This window comes from Microcaecilia unicolor, chromosome 4, assembly GCF_901765095.1.
Source record: "Microcaecilia unicolor chromosome 4, aMicUni1.1, whole genome shotgun sequence".
NCBI classification, from domain to species: Eukaryota; Metazoa; Chordata; class Amphibia; order Gymnophiona; family Siphonopidae; genus Microcaecilia; species Microcaecilia unicolor.
This window is the reverse complement of record NC_044034.1, coordinates 240,344,495-240,365,295: the sequence shown is the minus strand read 5'-3', so window position 1 is coordinate 240,365,295 and position 20,801 is coordinate 240,344,495. Positions and strand designations below refer to the sequence as shown.

General features: G+C 45.6%; 1 protein-coding gene across 1 annotated transcript in view; it reads right to left on the bottom strand.

Annotated features, from left to right (window-relative positions):
* Positions 1–10,419: 10,419 nt before the first annotated feature.
* SLC15A1 (solute carrier family 15 member 1) overlaps positions 10,420–20,801 on the bottom strand; it is a 178,212-nt gene continuing 167,830 nt past the window's right edge. Inside the window, 3 exon segments of the mRNA XM_030201355.1 lie at positions 10,420–11,259; positions 13,141–13,248; positions 17,082–17,228. Of these exon segments, the coding sequence (XP_030057215.1) occupies positions 11,071–11,259; positions 13,141–13,248; positions 17,082–17,228 (444 nt within the window). The 3' untranslated portion in view covers positions 10,420–11,070.

Below are 20,801 nucleotides of genomic sequence, written 5' to 3'. Positions count from 1 at the left end.
TCCGGGGCTCCACCTCGTCCTTAGCACCGATCTTCGGCTGGATCTCGCAGCCTGTGTGCCCAGCCCCCCGCTTCACCTTTACGCCCTCCTCCAACGGAGAAACTTCTCTGGGGCAGCTCCGGTCGGTGGATTATTATTATTACTTTCGGGGGGTTTCCTTTGCTGTCGCTTCCTAGTCCGGACGGCGCTGCAGGCGATTGGGTCACCCCTCCAGCAACAAAGGGCCTTCAAACAAACAGAGAATAAATCCATGGGGTTATTATGGGAGTCAATAATGAAAAGGGATTATAGGTTGCTAGACCTGTAAGTATCCTCGCTGTAAATTATGAGCAGTACTAGTGTTGCTGAAAACTCCATCTAATCGTTCTGGCACATTCCAGCACCCCCACCCCTCCCCTCCCCCATTGTGATAATTAAACTCAATAATCATGATCTTCATACAAGCAGCCAATAAAAATGCAGGTTAAAGTAGTGCTGATGGTGCCTTGAGTTTGTGTGGCTGTCAGCACCTATTGTTTTTCTTGGATTGCAAGTGCTTTTTTTCTGCTCTTAAGAAGCTGCTACCCTAGGCATCTGCCTAGCCATGCCTATTAGTCGGGCTAGCCCGCCAGCCATACATGTGAAAGGCAATTCAATAACTGGGTATATGCAGTTGCAGCTTTATGCTTAAGTGCATAATAAGCTATTCAATAAGGGCACGTGTGAGTGCATGGGTAACTGCAAGGGGACGTACATGTAGGCATGGGTAAGGCTGCCATTTACACATGCAACTTACTGTAAGAATACTGTAAGTTGTGCACATTGCATGCTGTGCGTAGGCGTGACCATTTACTCCTGCTGTGGACCTGGCATAAATGGGTGGGCTGGGGCAGACTGACGGGGATCTGGGCCCCCAGACAAGAAGAGGGTCCTGGGTCCCATAGCCCTCTCCCTCCGCCCCTGGGTCCCACATCTCTTACCCGCCCTCTGTCCCTGGGTCCGGCACTCCCCCTTTCACCTCCCTATTTACCTTAAAAGTATCTCCGTACAGGGCCCTGGCTGTCTGCTGCTGACCAGAACCTCTGTGCTGCACCCCACCCTTGCGGAAGCAAGACGTTATGTCAGAAAGGAGCAGGCCACAGCAGAGAGAAGGTTCCGGTCAACGGCAAACAGCCTGGGCTCTGGGGTGGGCCTACATTAAGGTGTGTCAATATGGATTTACGCTAGTATTCTAGAATGGGTTTTAGGCACCCAGATGTCATTATAGAATAGGTGCTGCCCATGCAGCATTGAGGGGCCTAAAATGGGTGCCCAGTCATAGAATTGCCCCCACAGGGGTTAATACTATAGGGCATTTTGTAGGAGCCTAGGTTGCGGGGTGGTAGACTTATGAGTAATGTCAAAAAATTATTTTTCATGGAGAGGGTGGTTGATGCCTGGAATGTCCTCCTGAGGGAAGTGGGGGAAAAATAAAAACGGGGGGGGGGGGGGGAATTCAAAAAGGCGTGGGATGAACACAGAGAATCTAATTAGAAAATGAATGGTATAAAAAAATAAAACTTAAAGGAGAGTGTTTGATTTGAATGAATGGGAGTTCACCAGACACAGTCTAGGCTTGATTCTGTTTTGTTGTCTCGGAGACACTTTTTCAGGTTGGTGGCAGAGCAGATTAGACAGTTTGGACTTTCTGATCATGTGCCGGATATTTTGAAGTGGGTTTTTCAGTAGTTGGAGGAAAGTAGAATCATGGAATATGCCTGCGGGCCTCACAGATGACCCAGAATTTGGGGAGTAACTTAGGGTTTAGTGGCAGCAATATGCTGACCATAATGCAGAACATCAGGAAGCTCTGAAGCAGTTCAAAGACACCACTAAAGCTTACATGGTGAAGAAAAGGTTGTGGATGAATGGTGAGATATTGCATCTAGAAAGTGTTTTAATTTAGGGGTTCAGAGACCCCTAGGTTCTGTCTGGTACTGGAGCTCAGCTGTCCAGTGGCAGAGAGAACCCCCAAGAAGGCTGACTCCATCTCTGAATAGCACCAGTACTGGGGTAATCAAGAAGTTGTGAAGTTCTAAAAGGAATTGCTACTGAGAGAGACGTTAGTCCGCCTCTCAGCACTGGCAAGGAAAAGATACCAGCCTTATGACCAACTGGATTTAGGCTACAGGTTATACAATGCAGCGAGAGAGAGCCTGATAGGGCAGAAGCATCTATACTTACAGCCTTTGATCATTAAGTGAAGTCCACATCATTTGGGATGAGGAGTTTATTTGCCAAGATACAAGTCAAATCAGTGATTGACAACAGGCACGTACAATCAATTAATTATAGGAATATAATAATCCAGCTGCAAACAGGTGTTAATTAGTTCCTAATCTTTTATAATTTCTTTTACCAATTAAAGGTTTTACAAGGGAAAGCAATTAGGTAATTTGTCAATCCTGCTGGGCACATTGGTTTCCCTTGGAGAGAGAGAGTGGCAACCCTTCTCTCTAACTTAAACCAGGAAATACTCTGATTTTTATAGGTGCCCTCAGGATATGGATAATATGACAGTAGATATACCTGATTGGATCTATGCTAATGTCATGGTTACCACTGATTGGCTCATGCTAATGAGTAGCTTTTATCTTGCTAACATGGTTTTGTCTTTAGCTGGCTTGACCACAAATCTTAAGCAAGACCCTGCATCCAGCTATACCTTTCCTTTCTCACAAGGTTGCTGACCACAATGTCACTCTGTCCTTTAGACCCCCACCCTTGTGTTTCCTGTTGTTCTCTGCAGTGCTCCAACACTGGGAGTTCAAGCAAGAGCCACACAGGCCTGTAAGCTTTTCCCTCATTTTAGAGCCTGAACCAAGGTCTAGGCAGGGGGACCAAGGCTCATAGCTGTAGCATCTCTCTATATAAAAGGCAACACCAACGTTCTATGAAGCCTCCAGCCGGAAGTGTGAAGGGCAGGGTTGCCAGGTGGAAAATTTTTTTCCCACCCAATCCAGCCTAAAAACAGCCCAAAACCCGCCCAAACTCAAACCTCGCCCCTGACACCCCCACCCCCGCGTCATCACCCCGCCCCCGTCATCATCAACCCCGCCCCTGTCGTCATCAACCCCGCCCCCGTCGTCATTGGCCCCGCCTCCCCCGTCACCGGCCCCGCCTCTCTTGTCATCGGCCCCACCTCCCCCGTCATCGGCCCCGCCCAGAACGTCAGTAACCCCGCCCAAAACGTCACTAACCACGCCCCCCGCGGCCGAAAAACCCGCCGGAAAACCGCCCAAAATTTAAAAAAAAAAGCCCAAAAAACCACAACCCGCCGCAGGCAAAAATTTCCCGCGGCAGGTCGCGGAAAACCGCCCAATTGGGCGGTAAAACCGCCCACCTGGCAACACTGGTGAAGGGGGCGAGATATCCGGTTTCCCTATGAGTGTCTGCCCCGCCCTCTCTGTAACAGTCAGTGAAGGAAAATAGCAGAGCACGAAATCAAATCGCTGGCTCTGTAACAGTGAAGGACTCAGAGGGGGGAGGGGAGAGAGGCCAGAGGGCACGGACACACACACTCCCACATGCACACAGAAGAAAACATTGCTAGCCCCCGTTTCATTTGCATCAGAAACGGGGCTTTTTTACTAGTTTTTATACAAAAGTCAGCTTAGGAAGTTGAGGCTGGTGTTGGCACATGTGCTGATCACAGAGAGTACAGATAAATAGTTTCAGATGCAAGGGGCATTAAAGGTTTGTTACATAAGAGGATGTTGAACTCCATCTTATACCAGAAGCACACATTGTGCATGTTTGGTAATCAAATGGGTATGTGCTTGGCACTGCTGCTCCAGACCATGGGGGCAGTGAGATTTAATCTGGTAATGAGAAATAAGAAGGGAGTGCAGTGTACTTCTATTAGGCAGATATCAGGAATACTCTCATTGTTTTTCAAAACTATATACTAGGCAGTCAGCTAGTCAGGCTCAACGGGATGAGGTTTTCTTAGGGGTTCGGAGCTGCCAGTACTGTTGAAAAAACACAGGGAGAAGTTTGCACAACCCTATAAAGGTGGAGAAACTTTCAATTATCATTGGGCTGTTGAAGAATGGTAAGGCACCTGGCAGATGGGTTCAGGGTTGCATTCTATACGGTTTTGGGGAACTAGTGGTTCCAGCATTGCTGGAGGAAGCAATTGGGTCTTTTACGGGTACAGTTAATACATCACTTTTAGTAGTATTGCCTAAGGAGGGTAGGGATCCTGAGGACCTTGCCTCATAATGTCCGCTTTCTTTGCTTAACGGGAACATGAAGATTTATGTAAAGATGTGGGCAAATAGAGTGAATAAAGTATTGCCGTATTTGATGACTAAGAAGCAGGTAAGGTTTGTGCCTGGAAGGCATGCAACGACGAACGTGAGAAGAGTCGGTGGGTGTGAAAGCAGGGAGTGGAGCGACGATAAAGGGGATGGAATTCCCCTCGTATGAGGAAAGGCTAAAGAGGTTAGGGCTCTTCAGCTTGGAAAAGAGACGGATAAGGGGAGATATGATTGAGGTCTGCAAAATCCTGAGTGGTGTAGAACGAGTAGAAGTAAATCAATTTTTTTGCCATTCCAAAAGTACAAAGACTAAGGGACACTCGAGGAAGTTACATGGAAATACTTTTAAAACAAACAGGAGGAAAGTTTTTTCACTCAATGAATAGTTAAGCTCTGGAACTCTTTGCTGGAGGATGTGGTAACAGCGGTTAGCGTATCTGGGTTTAAAAAAGGTTTGGACAAATTCCTAGAGGAAAAGTCCATAGTCTGTGATTGAGACAGACATGGGAAGTAACTGCTTGCCCTGGGATTTGTAGTATGGAGTGTTGCCACAATTTGGGTTTCTGCCAGGGATACTGTTCTAGATGAACCATTGATCTGACCCAGTATGGCTACTCTTATGTTCTTATGGTGAAAGCTTTTGATACAGTGGTGTGGGAGTTTATGTGGCTTGTTCTGGACAGGATGGGTTGTAAGATGGTGGTTTCCAGCATTATTGTACAGTTTTCCCACTGCTCGAGTGCTGCTGAATGGGTGACAGTGAACGGCCTTGAGCATAGAAAGGGGGAACAGAGAAGACTGTCACCAGATTTTGGGGTTTTTTTTTGCTTTGTGTATTGAGCCATTAGCTCAGCGGTTGGCACAAGATGAAAGATGTGATGGGGATTAGGGTTGGCAAGATGTTGAAAATCACGTTGTTCACTGATGATTCCCTTGTCTCCTTGCCAAAACAGTTTAGTTTTCTCAGGTTTGTGGTTAAATTGGGGAAATCAATGTCCTCGATTTGATGTGGGTGGGGGTTTGAGGTTGATGGCTAGGCACTTTTTTTTTTTTAATGAGGGCAAGGATCAATCAAATATTTAGGATTGCATTTGCCCCTAAATTTAAAGGAATTATATGATCTTAACATTAAGCCGATACTTTGTGAAACAGAGAAACAACTATCACAGACCTTACCATTATTATTAATGAGGCTTGTGTGGGATATTTACCACAGTGACTGTATGCTACTAGTGCATAACTGGAGATGGCTGGTCTTGAAGTTTTTGTGGAAGGGTAGGCAGTCCAAAGTACATTTGCAATTCACATAATGGAAAGTGGTTGATTTATGGAGGGAGAGGGGTGGAGCTGAGTCTTTCTGACTTGAGGTATAATGTTTGCTGTTTGATGAGATGTGCTTTGGATTGTGTTCAGAACATTTCAGTGTATAGACATAGGGCATTGGAAGCTCAGTTGGTAGAGCCTTATTCACTGGTGTATGCCTTGCATACACATCTATTGGGGAAGCTGAGATGTAAGAGAATCAGCTTGTTAGTTCACTTTACCTGATGAGCCTGGTATTGAATACATAAGAGGCAGGGTCTAGAACAGGGATGTCCAACCTCGGCCCTCGCCAGGTTGGGTTTTCAGGTTCTCCCCAATAAATATGCATCATCTATCTAGTAACTAACTCACATTTATTTAAACATTTCAACAACTTGTTTATTGAAATCTTTCAATTACAAAATTAAAACTTTTCAAACAGCAAAATAATATTAACCCACCACTCTACTTCATTCTCACCATTCATTCCACATTCTCACTGATCCCCTTCATGTGAGTTCCCGCAACCATGGAACTATAGGAACATTTAGTATTGCTGTTCAACGTTCCATAGATCATATTTTTCATAAAAACATTGATGCTGTACTTTCATTTCTCCAGAATGTTCCCATCCATAGTTCTTTAGTAATTATCCTTCATTACCCAAACATTGTCACAGTGAATGTCCATTTATCTCTGTTGCTTTCAGTTCCAAAGATTGCAGTTCCCACTCAAACAATAGCATTATTTGTCTGATACAGATTGATAACAAGCCACACCACCGTTTTCTCAGTTATCCATCTCGTATAGTCATGGAGTGACAGTTGTTATCCACTTCTTTTTAACGACTTCAAATCCTACACAGGTCTGTGTTTCGCCAATTGTGTCTTCAGAGATTTTGACTAAAAAGCATAGATTAATATTACTTCTAAATATCTACAGTTTCTTAAATTATTCTAACACTGCTAAAATTACTGCAAACATTTTCATATCTTATAACTTTAAACCACCTTAGCCGCACTCCCAGGATGAATGGAGTCAGGAACAATGGCGCCTCTGCACTCCAAAAACGCCGTGCATGGGCATAACTCTTGTTTACTTCCTACTTAAGCCCCGGCTGAACACGCCTTACTAAAAGGGCCCCATGTGCTGTATTTGGCTCAAAAGTAGATGGGAATATATTATGGGGGAGGGTGATGGTAATGCAGCAGGAGTAAAGTTGTATTAGGTTAGGGTTACCATATTTTGTCCTCTGAAAAAGAGGACACGTCACACACCCCTGCCCCACCCACACCACGCTCCTTTCACATCCTCGCCCCATCCTTTCTCGCTCTCACCCCGCCCCCGTCACATATTCTCGTCCCCTCCCCTCCCCCCACTTACTGTCTAGTGACCTCTTCAGGGCAGGAAAGTCTTGCGAGGCTGCTTCAACTCTCAGCGGCCATTTTGAATCCCGAGACCGTCACACAGCAACAGGATGCAGGGCAAGGGCAGGCTCTTTCCTGTCCCGAAGAGGTCACTAGACCACCAGGGCAGTAGATAGTAAGTAAGGGAAAGGGAGGGGAGGCTAGGAAAGGTCCGCTGCCCACCCACCCGTTTGTCCAGAAATCCGGACAAACGGGTGGACTGGCAAAACCCGTCCGGACGCCCAGACATGTCCTCAAAAAGAGGACATGTCCGGGTAAATCCGGACGTATGGTAACACTATATTGGATATTGGGATGTTAGTGTGATGGCTGAAATGTAGAACTCCAAATAGGATTTCAAATCTATAAATGGAGTGTGTTTTATACCTGGCTGGGGGTTTTCAGTGGTGGTTCTTTGTTTTTGTAATAATGCTGCATGTCTCTGTTTAGTAGGGTTGCGTGTTTGTAAGTCACATAAAATTCTATGTATTCTACTTTGGTCTGTTTGAGTCTATAAAAGTGGTTCATAAATGAAAATGAAAGTATTGCACTTTTTTATGAAAAAGTCCTGTTAATATACATCAGCTTCCTACTTTCAAAATCTAACTTTTCTATGAACTTTGGGGTCTTTTTACTAAACCGCATTAAGGCCCCCTTTTAAAAACCTGTGCGGGAAATGCCGACACAGCCCATTCAAAGTGAATGGGCTGTGTTGGCATTACCGCACCAACAAAAGAGAGGGTGATACAGCATACAAATATACAACAGAAAAACAAAAAGCAACACTGGGCCTTCAAGAAAGAGATAATTGCCGTCCTTTATTGTGGAAAAGACCCGACACGGGCTGTGTTTTGGCGCACAAGCGCCTGTCTCAGGGGTCTAACATTAAAACACAAAGATATAATTGTAAATACAGACTACAGACAAAGGTATACATTCATAAAATGGTAGAATAAAAAAGTGGAATAAAAATTAAAAATTACGAAATGCACAAAGGACGGCAATTATCTCTTTCTTGAAGGCCCAGTGTTGCTTTTTGTTTTACGGTATTACCGCACCAACATCTGCTAGCATGGGGGCCTAAGAGCTAATGCACACTTAGGACCAAATTCAATATATGCCACCTACAAAATTATCGCAGAAAAAAAATAAATGTGCTTAGCGCTATAGAATCTGTGTAGCACTCACCCCCGTGACTAAAATTCAGGTGCGACCATTTATGCCAACTAAAACCTGGTGTAAATGCCCACGCCTAACTTAGACATGGACCGGGCATATTCTATAAGAGTGTGTACCAGGGGCGTATCTGGACTCTGGTGGTAGGAGTGGCCAGAGCCAGAGGGAAGGGGCACATTTTAGCCCCCCTCCCCCCCCCCCCCCGGCGCCACCGATTCCCCCCCCCCCCCCCGCCATTTCCGGACCCCCCCCCCCCCCGCCACTGCCAGACCCCCCCCCTCGCCACCAATGACACTCTCCACCCCCTCCCGCCGCCGCCAACCCTCCCCCGCTGCTGTCACTTACCTTTGCTGGCGGGGGACCCCAACCCCCCGCCAGCCGAGGTCCTCTCTTCCATGCAGGCTGCAAGTTGCAATGCTTCCTGTTCTTCTGAGTCTGACGTCCTGCACGTACAATGCGCAGGACGTCAGACTGAGTTCCAAATTCTGAGTCTGACGTCCTGCACGTTGTACGTGCAGGACGTCAGACTCAGAAGAACAGGAAGCGAAGCGTTGCAACTTGCATCCTGCACAGAAGAGAGGACCGGCTGGTGGGGGCTTGGGGTCCCCCGCCAGCAAAGATCGGCGACGGGTTGGTGGCGGGCGGGAGGGAGGAGGAGAGGGTCGATGGTAGGGGGGTCCAGGGCGAAATCTGCGGGGGCCCAGGCCCCTGTGGCCCCACGCAGATACGCCCCTGGTGTGTACGAAATTGTAGGCCCGCTCATGCCCCTCTCAAGGCCACACCCCCTTTTGAGATCTACATATTAGAATTTATGTGTACCACCTTATTTATTTATTTATTTGTTATATTTATATCCCACATTTTCCCACCTATTTGCAGGCTCAATGTGGCTTACAAAGTACCGTAAAGGTGTTTGCCATTTCGGTTGGTAACAAATACAAGATTGTGTTGTGGTCAGATGAGGTAGAAGTGAGTCAGACATTAGGGGTCAAGGGGAGAGGATAGTTAGTATGTTGTCCAGTACGATCTTTGATTATGTTGTGTTGCTGGGTGTGGGGATTTATGTTGGATCGGTAGGGTAGGCTTTTTTGAAGAGGTGGGTGAGAATCAAACATATAAACGGCGAGTGACCGTACTCACTCGCAAATGCGCAGTAGAGACCTCTGCCCCGCCCCCACGTCAATACGTGATGACGGGGGGGCGGAACACAGAGGGTCTGTACTGCGCATTGCTGAGGGAGGGACACCGCCGTCTAACGCTCCCCCCCCCCCGAGTCGCCGCCGCCACCCACCTTCTACCCGGTCGGGCCCTCGCTCCACTATTGAAACAGCGAGGGTCCGGGAACGCAGCACTGAGCTCTGCTGAGCTGCCGACATCGCCCTTCCTTCTTCTTCTCTGCCTCTGTCCCGCCCTCGACGACGTTACGTCACACGAGGGCGGGACAGGCAGAGAAGAAGAACGAAGGCCGACGTCGGCAGCTCAGCAGAGCTCAGTGCTGCGTTCACGGACCCTCGCTGTTTCAATAGCGGAGCGAGGGCCCGGCCGGGTGGAAGGTGGGTGGTGACGGCTCGGTGGGGGGATGCGAACTCGGAGGGGGAGGGGCAGCGGCGAACTCGGCGGTGGGGGCGGGCCTTTCAACCCCCCCTTCTTATAATAGCCCGTTTTTACGGGCTCAAAGTTTAGTACACTTAGAAAGTTGTGCGTGTACATTCAAATTAGTGCCAATTTGTGCCGATAATTGCTTACTTTTGGCCAATTATCGGCACTGAGTGTCTTATTAAGCAATTAAGTTGTGCATACAACTTTAATTGCCATATATAGAATCCAGGGGTTAACATAGGAAAAAAGGCGTATAAAAATGCATTAAAGCATTTTGCTGTAATTTACCTGTTAGCACACACTAATCATGGAAGCTTTATCCAGCGTATTAGCGCATGCTAAGTGGACAACACAGGCTTACACAGGAGCACTTGGCACCTCCTAAATAGGAGGCAGTATGTGTTCCCGTGTTAATATTTTTGTAGGTCTCATGTGCTAATGGAAAAAGTACTGTGGGGCCTACAAAAACAAAAAACCATGTTTTGGGGCTGCTTTAAAAACATGGGCTTAGCCCTCAGGAAAGTCCTGCATTAAAACGGGCTAAGCCCATTTACTGCATTATAGTAAAAGGGCCCCTTTAATCCTCACTTTCTCACATTTTAAACAAAAGAAACTCATCATTTTAGTTCGAATAATTGTTTTATGTACTTTTCATGTTTTGCACACCATCTGGAAATCTGAACCACTGTGAAATCTGGCACCAGTGCAATGGAGCTCTAAAAATCATTATCACGAATCAATATCATGTGTACAACTTGTATTGACAACTATATACAGGATCATTAAACTGAGTTCTTTCCATACCAATTTACCATTTGTAAAGTTTTAAAAAACTCAAAATTCAGCCAATCTTGTAGACTCATGATCGAGGAGGTTTGAACTGCTTTTGTTATTAAGAGCCATGCTCACAATTTTGAAATAAACAAAATTATGTCCCAATAAAAAATACATTATGTATAAAAATGTCAATTGGAAAATTCTCCATGTACTTTAAAATCTTTATTTTGAAGAGAAACCAGAGCAACATACTATAAGGGAAATTGCATCTTGAGTAAATTTAGAGGTTTCACTCTGAAGGTTCCTAGTTACAATTTTTGAATGTTTAAGTCTGGAATGAATAAAATGGACTGAAGAAAAGTCCATTAGAGTAGGCCATCTCCTGTTTATTCTTCTTTTTAAGGTCTGTAGCTCCTATTCTCATGAGACATGCCTGCTCCATGCGTACTGCTGGTGGCTGCATTTATTTGCAAATGGCTGTACAGTGAAGGGTGCTGTATTTACATCTTTGGAATTCAGAATATCTGAATTTACATTTTAGTCTGTGAAAAGGGTCCATCTCCATTTTCATAGGCCTTAGATTCCTTTTCTTTCTTCTCCTTTTCATCAAACTGGGCTTCTATTTCAACTGGATCCACGTAGGTGTAAAAATAAGCCATGACAGAAAATATGATGCAAACTGCCACCAACAGAGATGCAAAGAGTATATACTCTGCCCACTGGAAACGAAAAACAGTGTCAGCATTAGTACTTTATACTTCTTGTAGAATTCATATTGTACACCAGGAGGCGTATTTTCAAAGCACCTTTTACAATGCCACGGTAGAGCTACTGCGGCATTGTCACGTGCCAATCCGGCACTACCGCTGGCCTACCGTAAGAGCCGGTGGTAGTACTGCCCCCCCCCCAACCCATGCCATTTCCGGCGCAACAGGAATTCTTTTTTATTTCCACCAGGTTAGTGCGGGAGCCCTTACTGCCTCCTAAATAGGTGGCGGTAAAGGCTCCCCCCCCCCCCCCCCCCCCCCACGGAAATGGCCATGCGGTAAGTGTACACTTACCACACAGCCATTTCTCTTTTTTTTTGCCTTTTACCCACTGTGGTAAAAGGGGCCTAGGTACACACCAATACTACCGCAGTTTGGTAAAAAGGGCTCTTAGACTTACAAAGTCACATAGAGGCATATTTTCAAAGCACTTAAGACTTACAAAGTTCCATAGGTTACTACGGAACTTTGTAAGTAAGTACTTTGAAAATGAGCCCCATAGTAACCTATGGTGGTTTGAGAATTAGTGAGGGTGTGATCTTATGGCAACCCAGCCATGTACCACCCACTTCCTCACATAGACCTTTCCCCACCATCAGGAATAGGAACAGGCAATGAAATAGAATTCCAGGAAGAAGGTACAAAGAAAGATTCTGTTTTTCCCTTTTAAAGGAGGCCTATATGGGAGGTTTGCAACAGTGAGTGTTAAGTGATGCAGTATGTGGTGGCCAGAGACACAACCTCCTCACCTTTTCCTCTACTGGCATTTAGTGGCGAGAAGCGAGAGGAGAGACAAGGTTTAAAAATGGCCTGAGAAGTAACAGATTTGTATTTGTGCCATGCAAGACTTGGAAGCCAGAGATGGCCCTCAGTGTGGTCCCTTCACCCTCCTCAGTACACAATCTCTCCCCCCCCCCCCCCCCCCACACACACTTTTATCTTTTCTATTTCGAGTCCGCTTTATCCCAAAAATGTAAGTGAATTACAACGAAAGAAACCAGACAATTACGAAAAGGGTGGTGAATTCATGGAATGACCTCCTCAGGGGTGGCCTAAGACAATCTGCCTCCTGAGGTGAGGAATGAACCACACTGCTGCTGCCACCCCCCCAGGCGAGGAATGAGCTGCCACCACTGTCCTGCCACCCCCCCAAAGAATAGGCTGCCACCGCCACCACCCCCTGTGCCATGGTCTGTCTTCTCCCTCTTCCTTCCTCAGCCCACTTCCACCAATTTACCTTTTCTTTCTTGTTTTTCCAAAGGCAGTGGCAGCAATTCCCAGAGGCTGCCCTTCCACTGGTCCCAGCCCCTTCTTTCTACTACAGCCCGCCTCTCTGATGTAACTTCCTGTTTCCTCAGAGGTGGGGTGATCCACAGTAGACAGAAGGGGCTGGGACTGGCACCAGGGTAGCCTTTGTGGGAATCACTGCTGCCGTCTTGGGAAAAGCGAGATAGAAAGGATAAATTGGTGGAAAGGAGTTGGGGAAGTAAGGGCGGGAGGCAATGCCACCTCAGAAGAGTGCCACCTGAGGCCCCCGCCTCAGGAGGCCTAATGTTAGGGCCACCCCTGGGCCTCCTGGTGGAGGTGGTAGAGATGAAGGCTGTATCTGAATTTAAGCAAGCTTGGGCAAGTACATTGGATCTCAGGAAGGGATAGTAGATGGCATGGATAGACAGATTGGATAGGCCATATGGTTTTTATCTGCCTTCATTTATCTATGTTTCTGTAGCTTGAACACTGAGACTTGATAAGAGGTTTCATAATTTACTGTAGTTGTTTATTATATTACTACAAATGATGTATTTCCAGTTTGTTAATATTTACATACTATACCTGTTCACTGAGTTGTGCTGCTCCTGCCACAATGAGGACAACAATATTACCAACTGCTACAGTCAGCAACCAGCCTGCTTGAAGCACTGATTTCATATTGGAAGGTGCCTACAGGATAGATAGAAAGGAGGTTAATCAAAAGAGTTTCACCTCAGCTGTTCACAACAATACAGCTGTTCAATACAAATTTGAAAATTATATTTTGTCAGAATTAGGAAAAGTATAAAAAATCTTTGTTGTATGAAAGGTTTTGTGGTAACCTCAAAAATAGACGGGAAGATATGGGTGAAGGTGATGGTAGTATGGAAGAGCTGAAGTTTGATTAGATAGTAATGACATGAGTGTGAATAAGAGTTTATCCAATGATGTTGTAACAGGTATTTATAATTTTAGTATGTCAGAAAGAGATGTATTTGTAAATAAGGACCATGGAGGGGTGAAAGAACAGTAAAACATGGAGGGGCAGGTGAGAAAAATAGACGGGTACAATGGGTCAATAGAAAGATACAAAAGATGCCTCCTTATATATAAGACAATCACTTGGGATTACCACAGCCATTTGTTGCTGGAGCCTCATTAAGGGGTCCTTTTACTAAGGGGGCATTTGATGAAGCTACAAAGTAGCAAATTTAAAAAAGAACTGGAGAAAATGTTTTTTCACTCAACATGTAATTAAACTCTGGAATTTGTTGCCAGAGAGTGTGGTAAAGGTGGTTAGCTTAGCAGAGTTTAAAAAAAGGTTTGGACGGCTTCCTAAAGGAAAGTCCTTAGACCATTATTAAAATGGACTTAGGGAAACTCCACTGCTTAATTCTGGGAAAAGCAGCATAAAATGTTTTGTACTTTTGGGGGATCTTGCCAGGTATTTGTGATCTGGATTGTCCACTGTTGGAAACAGGATGCTGGGCTTGATGGGCCTTTGGTCTGTCCCAGTATGACAATACTTATGTAACAATGGCCTGCGCTGGTGTAGACACGTGTATTGGACACGCGCAGGTCCATTTTTAAGTGTATGTGCAAAAAAGGCCCATTTTTAGCCGAAAATGGACATACGGCAAAATAAAAATTGGCGCGTGTCTATTTTGGGTCTGAGACCTTACCGCCACCCATTAACTTAGCAGTAAAGTCTCAAGCGTGAACCAGGCAGTAATCATCAACGTGCGTACACTGCCGAATACTGTCTGGTTAGCACCACCCGCTGGAAATATTCCGGCACACATAGTGGACGCGCATAAAAAATGAAATTACCACTCAGGCCATGCAGTAGCCAGATGGTAGTTCCAAATTGGTGCGCGTTGGGCACGCCTAGGTGCTTAAGCAGCTTAGTAAAAGGTCCCCTAATTCACCAGTCCTAGGGATTCTCCGGGGAGGCTCATCTTGCCGCTGTGGTCACACACAATATTCAGCGGCACTATCTGATTAAGTGTTGCTGAATATCATATGGAGAGCCAGTCAGCGGGAGTTAACCAGGCAGGAGTCACTCCTGCCTGCTTAATTCTCACTGAATATCGACCCCAACATGTACACTTTTCAGGTCCACGTAAACAATGCCCAGAAACATGTCCCCTGCACATTTATGTATTTCCTAAAATCACTGCTTACATGGTCATATACACATGGATATCAGCTTTTTCAACATCACTGGCACCTAACCATTCTACAGCAGAATGATATTTATTTATTTATTTTATTTGTATCCCGCACTTTCCCACTAAAAGCAGGCTCAATGCGGCTTACATAATAATAGGTAACACAGAATTTTGTTATGTAAAGTAGAAATTAAGTATAACATAATAGAAGGGTGGATGGGTAGTAAATGGATGGGTAGGTAGGTAGAGACAGGTGATAGAGAGGAGGGTAAGGTGGGAGATAGATTCTGGGTCAATGTCGTTTTCTCTTCAGTATATGTAAGGTAGATGGGTTCATGAGATTAACCTGGGTCTTTAGGGTAGGCTTGTTTGAATAGAGGGGTTTTTAGTGCTTTTCTGAATGGTAGGTGGTCATGGATTGCTCGGATAGGTCTAGGGAGAGCGTTGCATAGACGGCTGCCCACTAAGCAGCTAAATTTAGGGGCCTTTTTTCTAAGCTAAGTTAAGCAGCTTACGTAGGTTTTGCCGTGCGTTAAACGTTGGTGTGGACCAGCGCTAACATCTAACATGCATTAAAACAGCCAGGAAGAGAAAAAACCCAAGCTAGCTGCTTAACATAGCAATGGGCGGTGCGTGGGGATGACCAGGGCAGTGCAGAGGATTGGCTGGCAGTGACAGCCAATGCATGGGGCAGTACCCTGTAAAAGGGGCGTAGCCAGACTTCGGCGGGAGGGGGGGTCCAGAGCCCGAGGTGAGGAGGCACATTTTAGCCCCCCCCCCCGGCGCCGCCGACCCCCCTGCCATTGCCAACTTTGCCCCCCCCCCCCCCCCCGCCGACCCTCTCGACCCCCCCTCCCGCCGCCAACCTGCCGTCGCCTACCTTTGCTGGCGGGGGACCCCAACCCCCACCAGCCGAGGTCCTCTTCTTTCTCGCAAAAGGCTTCCTTCTGTTTCTGACGTCCTGCATGTGCAGGACGTTAGAAACAGAAGGAAGCCTTTTGCGAGAAGAAGAGGACCTCGGCTGGCGGGGGTTGGGGTCCCCCGCCAGCAAAGGTAGGCGACGGCGGGTTGGCAGCAGGAGGGGGGTCAGGTAGGTCATCAGCAGGGGGGTCCAGGGCCAAATCTACGGGGGCCCAGGCCCCCTGGCCCCACGTAGCTACGCCACTGCCCTGTAATGACTGCCAATTGCTTGGCTGCACTTAACAACTTCAGGAGTGCTACTAAGAGTCTGGTAGCATGACCATGGCCCTAACATAAAAGGGACTTTCAACTTCTGGTTCCCGTATCCAATCCCCCCAACCTGATCTGTTCCTTCCTGATCCCTATATCCAATCTCCCACCGCTTGATCCATTTCTCCAAGCCCCTTCCCCAACATAAACCCCCCCCCCCCCAAGGCAACCCTCCCCTCCCCACTTCCTTGGACCCCTCCAACCATCTCTGGGACGTACCTGGAGGTAATTCCTGGTCCTCTAGTGGCATGGAGCAGGAGTAGTTCCCCTTTGCTCCCACCCTTTCTGGTTCCAGCTTCCAAAATGGCACTGATGATCCCTACTGAGACTGCCACTAGGGTTCAGTGGTGCCATTTTGGAACTTGGAGCCATATAGGGTAGGAGCTGATAGCTACTGCTCTTGCCCAAAGCCATTACAGGACCAGGGATTACCCCAAGACTTACCCTGAGCTGGTTAGGGATCCCAGGGGAGGTTTGCTTTGGGGAAGTGTGGGTGGGACTATGTTTCAGGGGAGGGGCTTTGGGGGAACGGATCCAGGGGTGCAATGTAGTGCCCCTGCAGTGCGTGCTGCCCTGTGTGGTAAATGCAGGGCAGGTATTGGGCATGCCTCCTACAATTTACAGCATAGCCTTTTACACTTACCGAATGCTACTTTTTTCCCTTACTTCGCAGTAAGTGCAAAAAACTTACTAAATTTTAGTAAACAAGTCTCTTGAATTCTGGCTGCGATTAGGTCAGGGGAGCTAACTTGGCCAAGTAATCTGAATTTTCAGTGCTAGCCAGCTAAATAGGGTGGTTATTCTGACACAGACAAAGATAGCAAGTTTAAATCTAGTTTTAAATACATTTTTAGCACTCAGACTATTTTGAAAATCAGCTCCTATGAGATATGGAAGGAATGCAAAATCAAGGTCTCTAGTTTGTAGCCAGATTATTAAAAGGCCATGTCACAATCAGTTTTTTTCTCCCCACTGTTTTCTTAGCATTTCTTTTCTTTCTTCTTTTACCCTTTGCTCCTCTTTCTCTTTTGTTTTAGTAGCTGACATTTTCCCCCTGATTTATATAAATTATACATTTTCAAGACTTTCTGTTTTCTTTCTCCTTTTTATTGATCCACTTACTTGAGAATATGAAAACTCTAGGCCAGTGACAGAAAAGACCACTTCACCACAAGTCAAAATGAAGTACTGTGGAATCTGCAGACCCATGTGAACTGTATTAGGCTGGATATCCTCAATGTATTGTAGATTCTGTGCGCCTGATATGCACTAAAATAAATTAAAGAAATATCACACTAGTGTCACTTAAATACAATTAGACCAATTCAGGCACCACTTGCACACGTAATTGGCGTAAATAATTAGCAGTGAAACGTATATTCACTAGTGCTATTCTATAAGGTAGTGCTTAAGTGCAACAGTGTCTTGCAAGGGGTGTGTACTCGTGAGTGGAGCATAGGTGAGCCATGAGCATGTTGCCAAACAATGCGCACAACTTATAGAATACTATCAGCGGTGCATGTTGATCGGTGCACCTAGGCGCGCCATTGACCCTGCATAAGTGATTGTGACTAAGTTTTGGCACACCAGAGCGGGTTTGTGCTAGTATTCTATAATGACTTAGGTGCGCCTAAGTGCCATCATAGAATTGGCACCCCTGAATTCTATATATGTTGCTCAGAATTGAATGCGCAATTTAATTGTATAACAAGCCAATTAGAGCCAATAATTGGACCCTAATAATCAATTATTGGTGCTATTAGGAATTTATGGGTAAATATCTTTATTAATTTCAAAATATAGCAAACATCAACATACCCATCCAACCCCCCCCCCCCCCTTCAGCCTATACCCTAACCCACCCCGAAACGCTTCCCTCCAAAGTCCCCCCTCCCCACAACCCTCAGAAACAGAACCAAGCTCAATCATATGCAAAAATACTGGACACTCAATGCAGAATAAACAAGCACAATTAAACCTCTAAAATACTAAGGAGTGCAGAACGTATCCATGTGGACAAGATTGCTAAGTAGGCCGACCAGGTCCGCAGGAACTTCTTACGCATTCGTGTCGATCTAGTGTCCACAGATGTTCCATATTCAGCAATTCATACATCTAATTCTGCCATAACATCAAGGTGGTTGGATCTGACCGAATCCACTGTAGCAATATACGTCTTGGGATTAATTTAAATTTACATACACATATTTATGCACCAGGATCTGTGCATAAATTTTACACACTGCTCCAAAAAGGGGGTGCAACCATGGGAGGATCATGGGCGGATCAGGATTGTCCCTGCAGTTTATGCGCACAGTTATAGAATAAGGGGGATCTGCGTTGGGGTAAGTCCAGGGCTTTTTTTGTGGGGGTACTTGGGGGTACTGAGTACCGGCACCTTTTCCATTGTCTGCTAAAATTGACCCAAGGACCCCAAGATTTAATGAAAGAGCTCAGGCTCTACACACCAACTCTGCCTTGTCATAGGTTCTGTGACTGGTTGCAGGGGGTCTGGCTATTGTGGAGTGAGTCCCTCAGTGATCACCCCACTCCTGAAGGGTGGCCTAGCATTTGAGTACCGGCACCTTTTTTGCTAGAAAAGATGCACTGGGTAAGTCATCACGGCTAAAGAGTCGTGGATTCCACAAATGACTCAACATCCTTTCCTTGGGTTCTGGCTCCAATATAAAACACTGCATTACGTACCCATAGTTAAAATTGTTTCCCTTTGTGCATCACTTTGCACTTATCCACATCAAATTTCATCTGCCCTGTAGAAGCCCTGTTTCTCAGTCTGGCAAGATCTCTCCACAGTTTCTCACAGTCTATTTGTGTTTAACAACTCTGAATAATTTTGTGTGATCTGCAAATTTCATCAATTCACTCATTGTTCCCTTTTCCAGATCATGTGTTATGTAAAATAGCACCAGTCCCAGGATGGATCCCTGGGACATTCCACTGAGAGAACTGACTGTTTATTCCAACTCTCTGCTTCCTATCTTTACAACTAGCTGCCATCAGGATATTTCTTCCTCTACTTTGATTTTTTTTTAAATTTATTTTATGAGAAATCTCTCAGGAGGGACTTTGTCAAATACCTTCAGAAATTAAAATGTGCTGTATTGACTGGTTTGTCCACATCCTCATATTTTACCTCTAGCATCAGCAAATTCTGATAGGTAAGGCAAGATTAAGGGGTCCCTTTTACAAAGACGCGCTGAAAAGTGGCTTGCGGTAGTGTAGGCGCGGGTTTTGGGCGCACGCAGAATCATTTTTCAGTGTGCCTGTAAAAAAGGCCTCTAAACTACAGGCTGCAACACTCGAGACTCCCATCCCATTTTATTCTGATTATCACAATGTTTTTCACATAATCTGACTTTATAATTGATGTTATCTAGGTTTGACACTACGGAACATATTCAAAAGGAAAAAAGTCTAAAAAGTGGCATAAAGCAGCATTTGGATGTTTTTCTCACAAAAATGTCCAAATCAGTATTTTCGAAACCTATTTTTCAGACGTTTTTCTATGCTGTTCGTCTACAGTGCGTCCAAATTTCAAGGGGGCATGTTAAGGGTAGGATTTGGGTGTGTTCCTAAGACTTAGATATTTTTCAGCCATAATGGAACAAAACTAAACTAAAACTAAGAAGTTTTGAGCTAGACCTGTTTTGTATAATGAATAAGGCACAAAAAGGTGCCCTAAATGACCACTGGAGGGAATCAGGGATGACCCCCCAATACCCACCCAGTGGTCAATGACCCCTCCCTTCCCCCAAAATGTGAATAAAAATATGACTTACCAGCCTCTATGACAGCCTCAGATGTTATAGCCAGGTCTATTAGAGCAGCATACAGGTCCCTGGAGAGGTGTAATGGTCGGTGCAGTCCACTATGGAGTGGGGGACACAGTTCCCTATCTCCCTCTACCTTTCACACTTGTGTTAGAAACTGTGACCCCTCCCAAAGTCACCAAAACCCTACTGTACCCACATATAGGTGCCCCCTTCACCCATAAAGCCTATTGTAGTGCTGTAAGTGGGGGGCAGTAGGTTTTGGGTGGGTTTTGGAGGGCTCAGGGGACAAGATAAGGGAGCAAAGATGAGATGTGTACCTGGGAGTATATTTATTAAGTGCACAGAAGTGCCCTCTAGGGTGCCCCCATTCCTCTCCTGGGATGTCTGGGGGATCAGTCTGCTAAAAATACTGGCTCCTCCTACATCCCAATGGCTTAATTTTCTACGTTTTTTGTTTTCTTAAATAAATCAAAAAAACAAAACATCCAAAGCAGAACACCTTGTTCGAAAACAGTATTTAAAAAAAAAAAAAAGAAAAACATTTGAAAATGACCTTCTGTACTATTCCAAAAAAGTCCACAGTCGGACTTAGATGTCATATCGAAAATGCCCCGCCACACGTTCTAATTAACTAGGAATGATAATTGTTTCTTTTTTTGTGAGCCACATTGAACTCAAACCTGTGTGGGTCAGGATAATGTGGGATATAAATATCATAAATAAATAATTTTTGAAAATGCAGCCACCAGGACAGGGTGTGAAAGGGGTTTGACTCCTGCCGCTCACTGAATCCCGGGTATACTCAAGTAAGCGTTGGGGAGGAGGTTGCATGCAGAGGCCCGGAGAGGGCACTCCTTGACTTCATAAGGGGAATGGGGAAGCCCAAGAGGTGACTCTTTGTTTTACAAAAGGTCAGGTATGTGGGGAGTAGGGGCATTTCTTTCAAAAGAATGCATGTGAATTTTCTCAAAAAATGTACAGATTAGCAGGTGTAATTGTGTGCAGGTACTTTTGAAAAGATAATTTTCAAAGATAAAGTACAAGCACA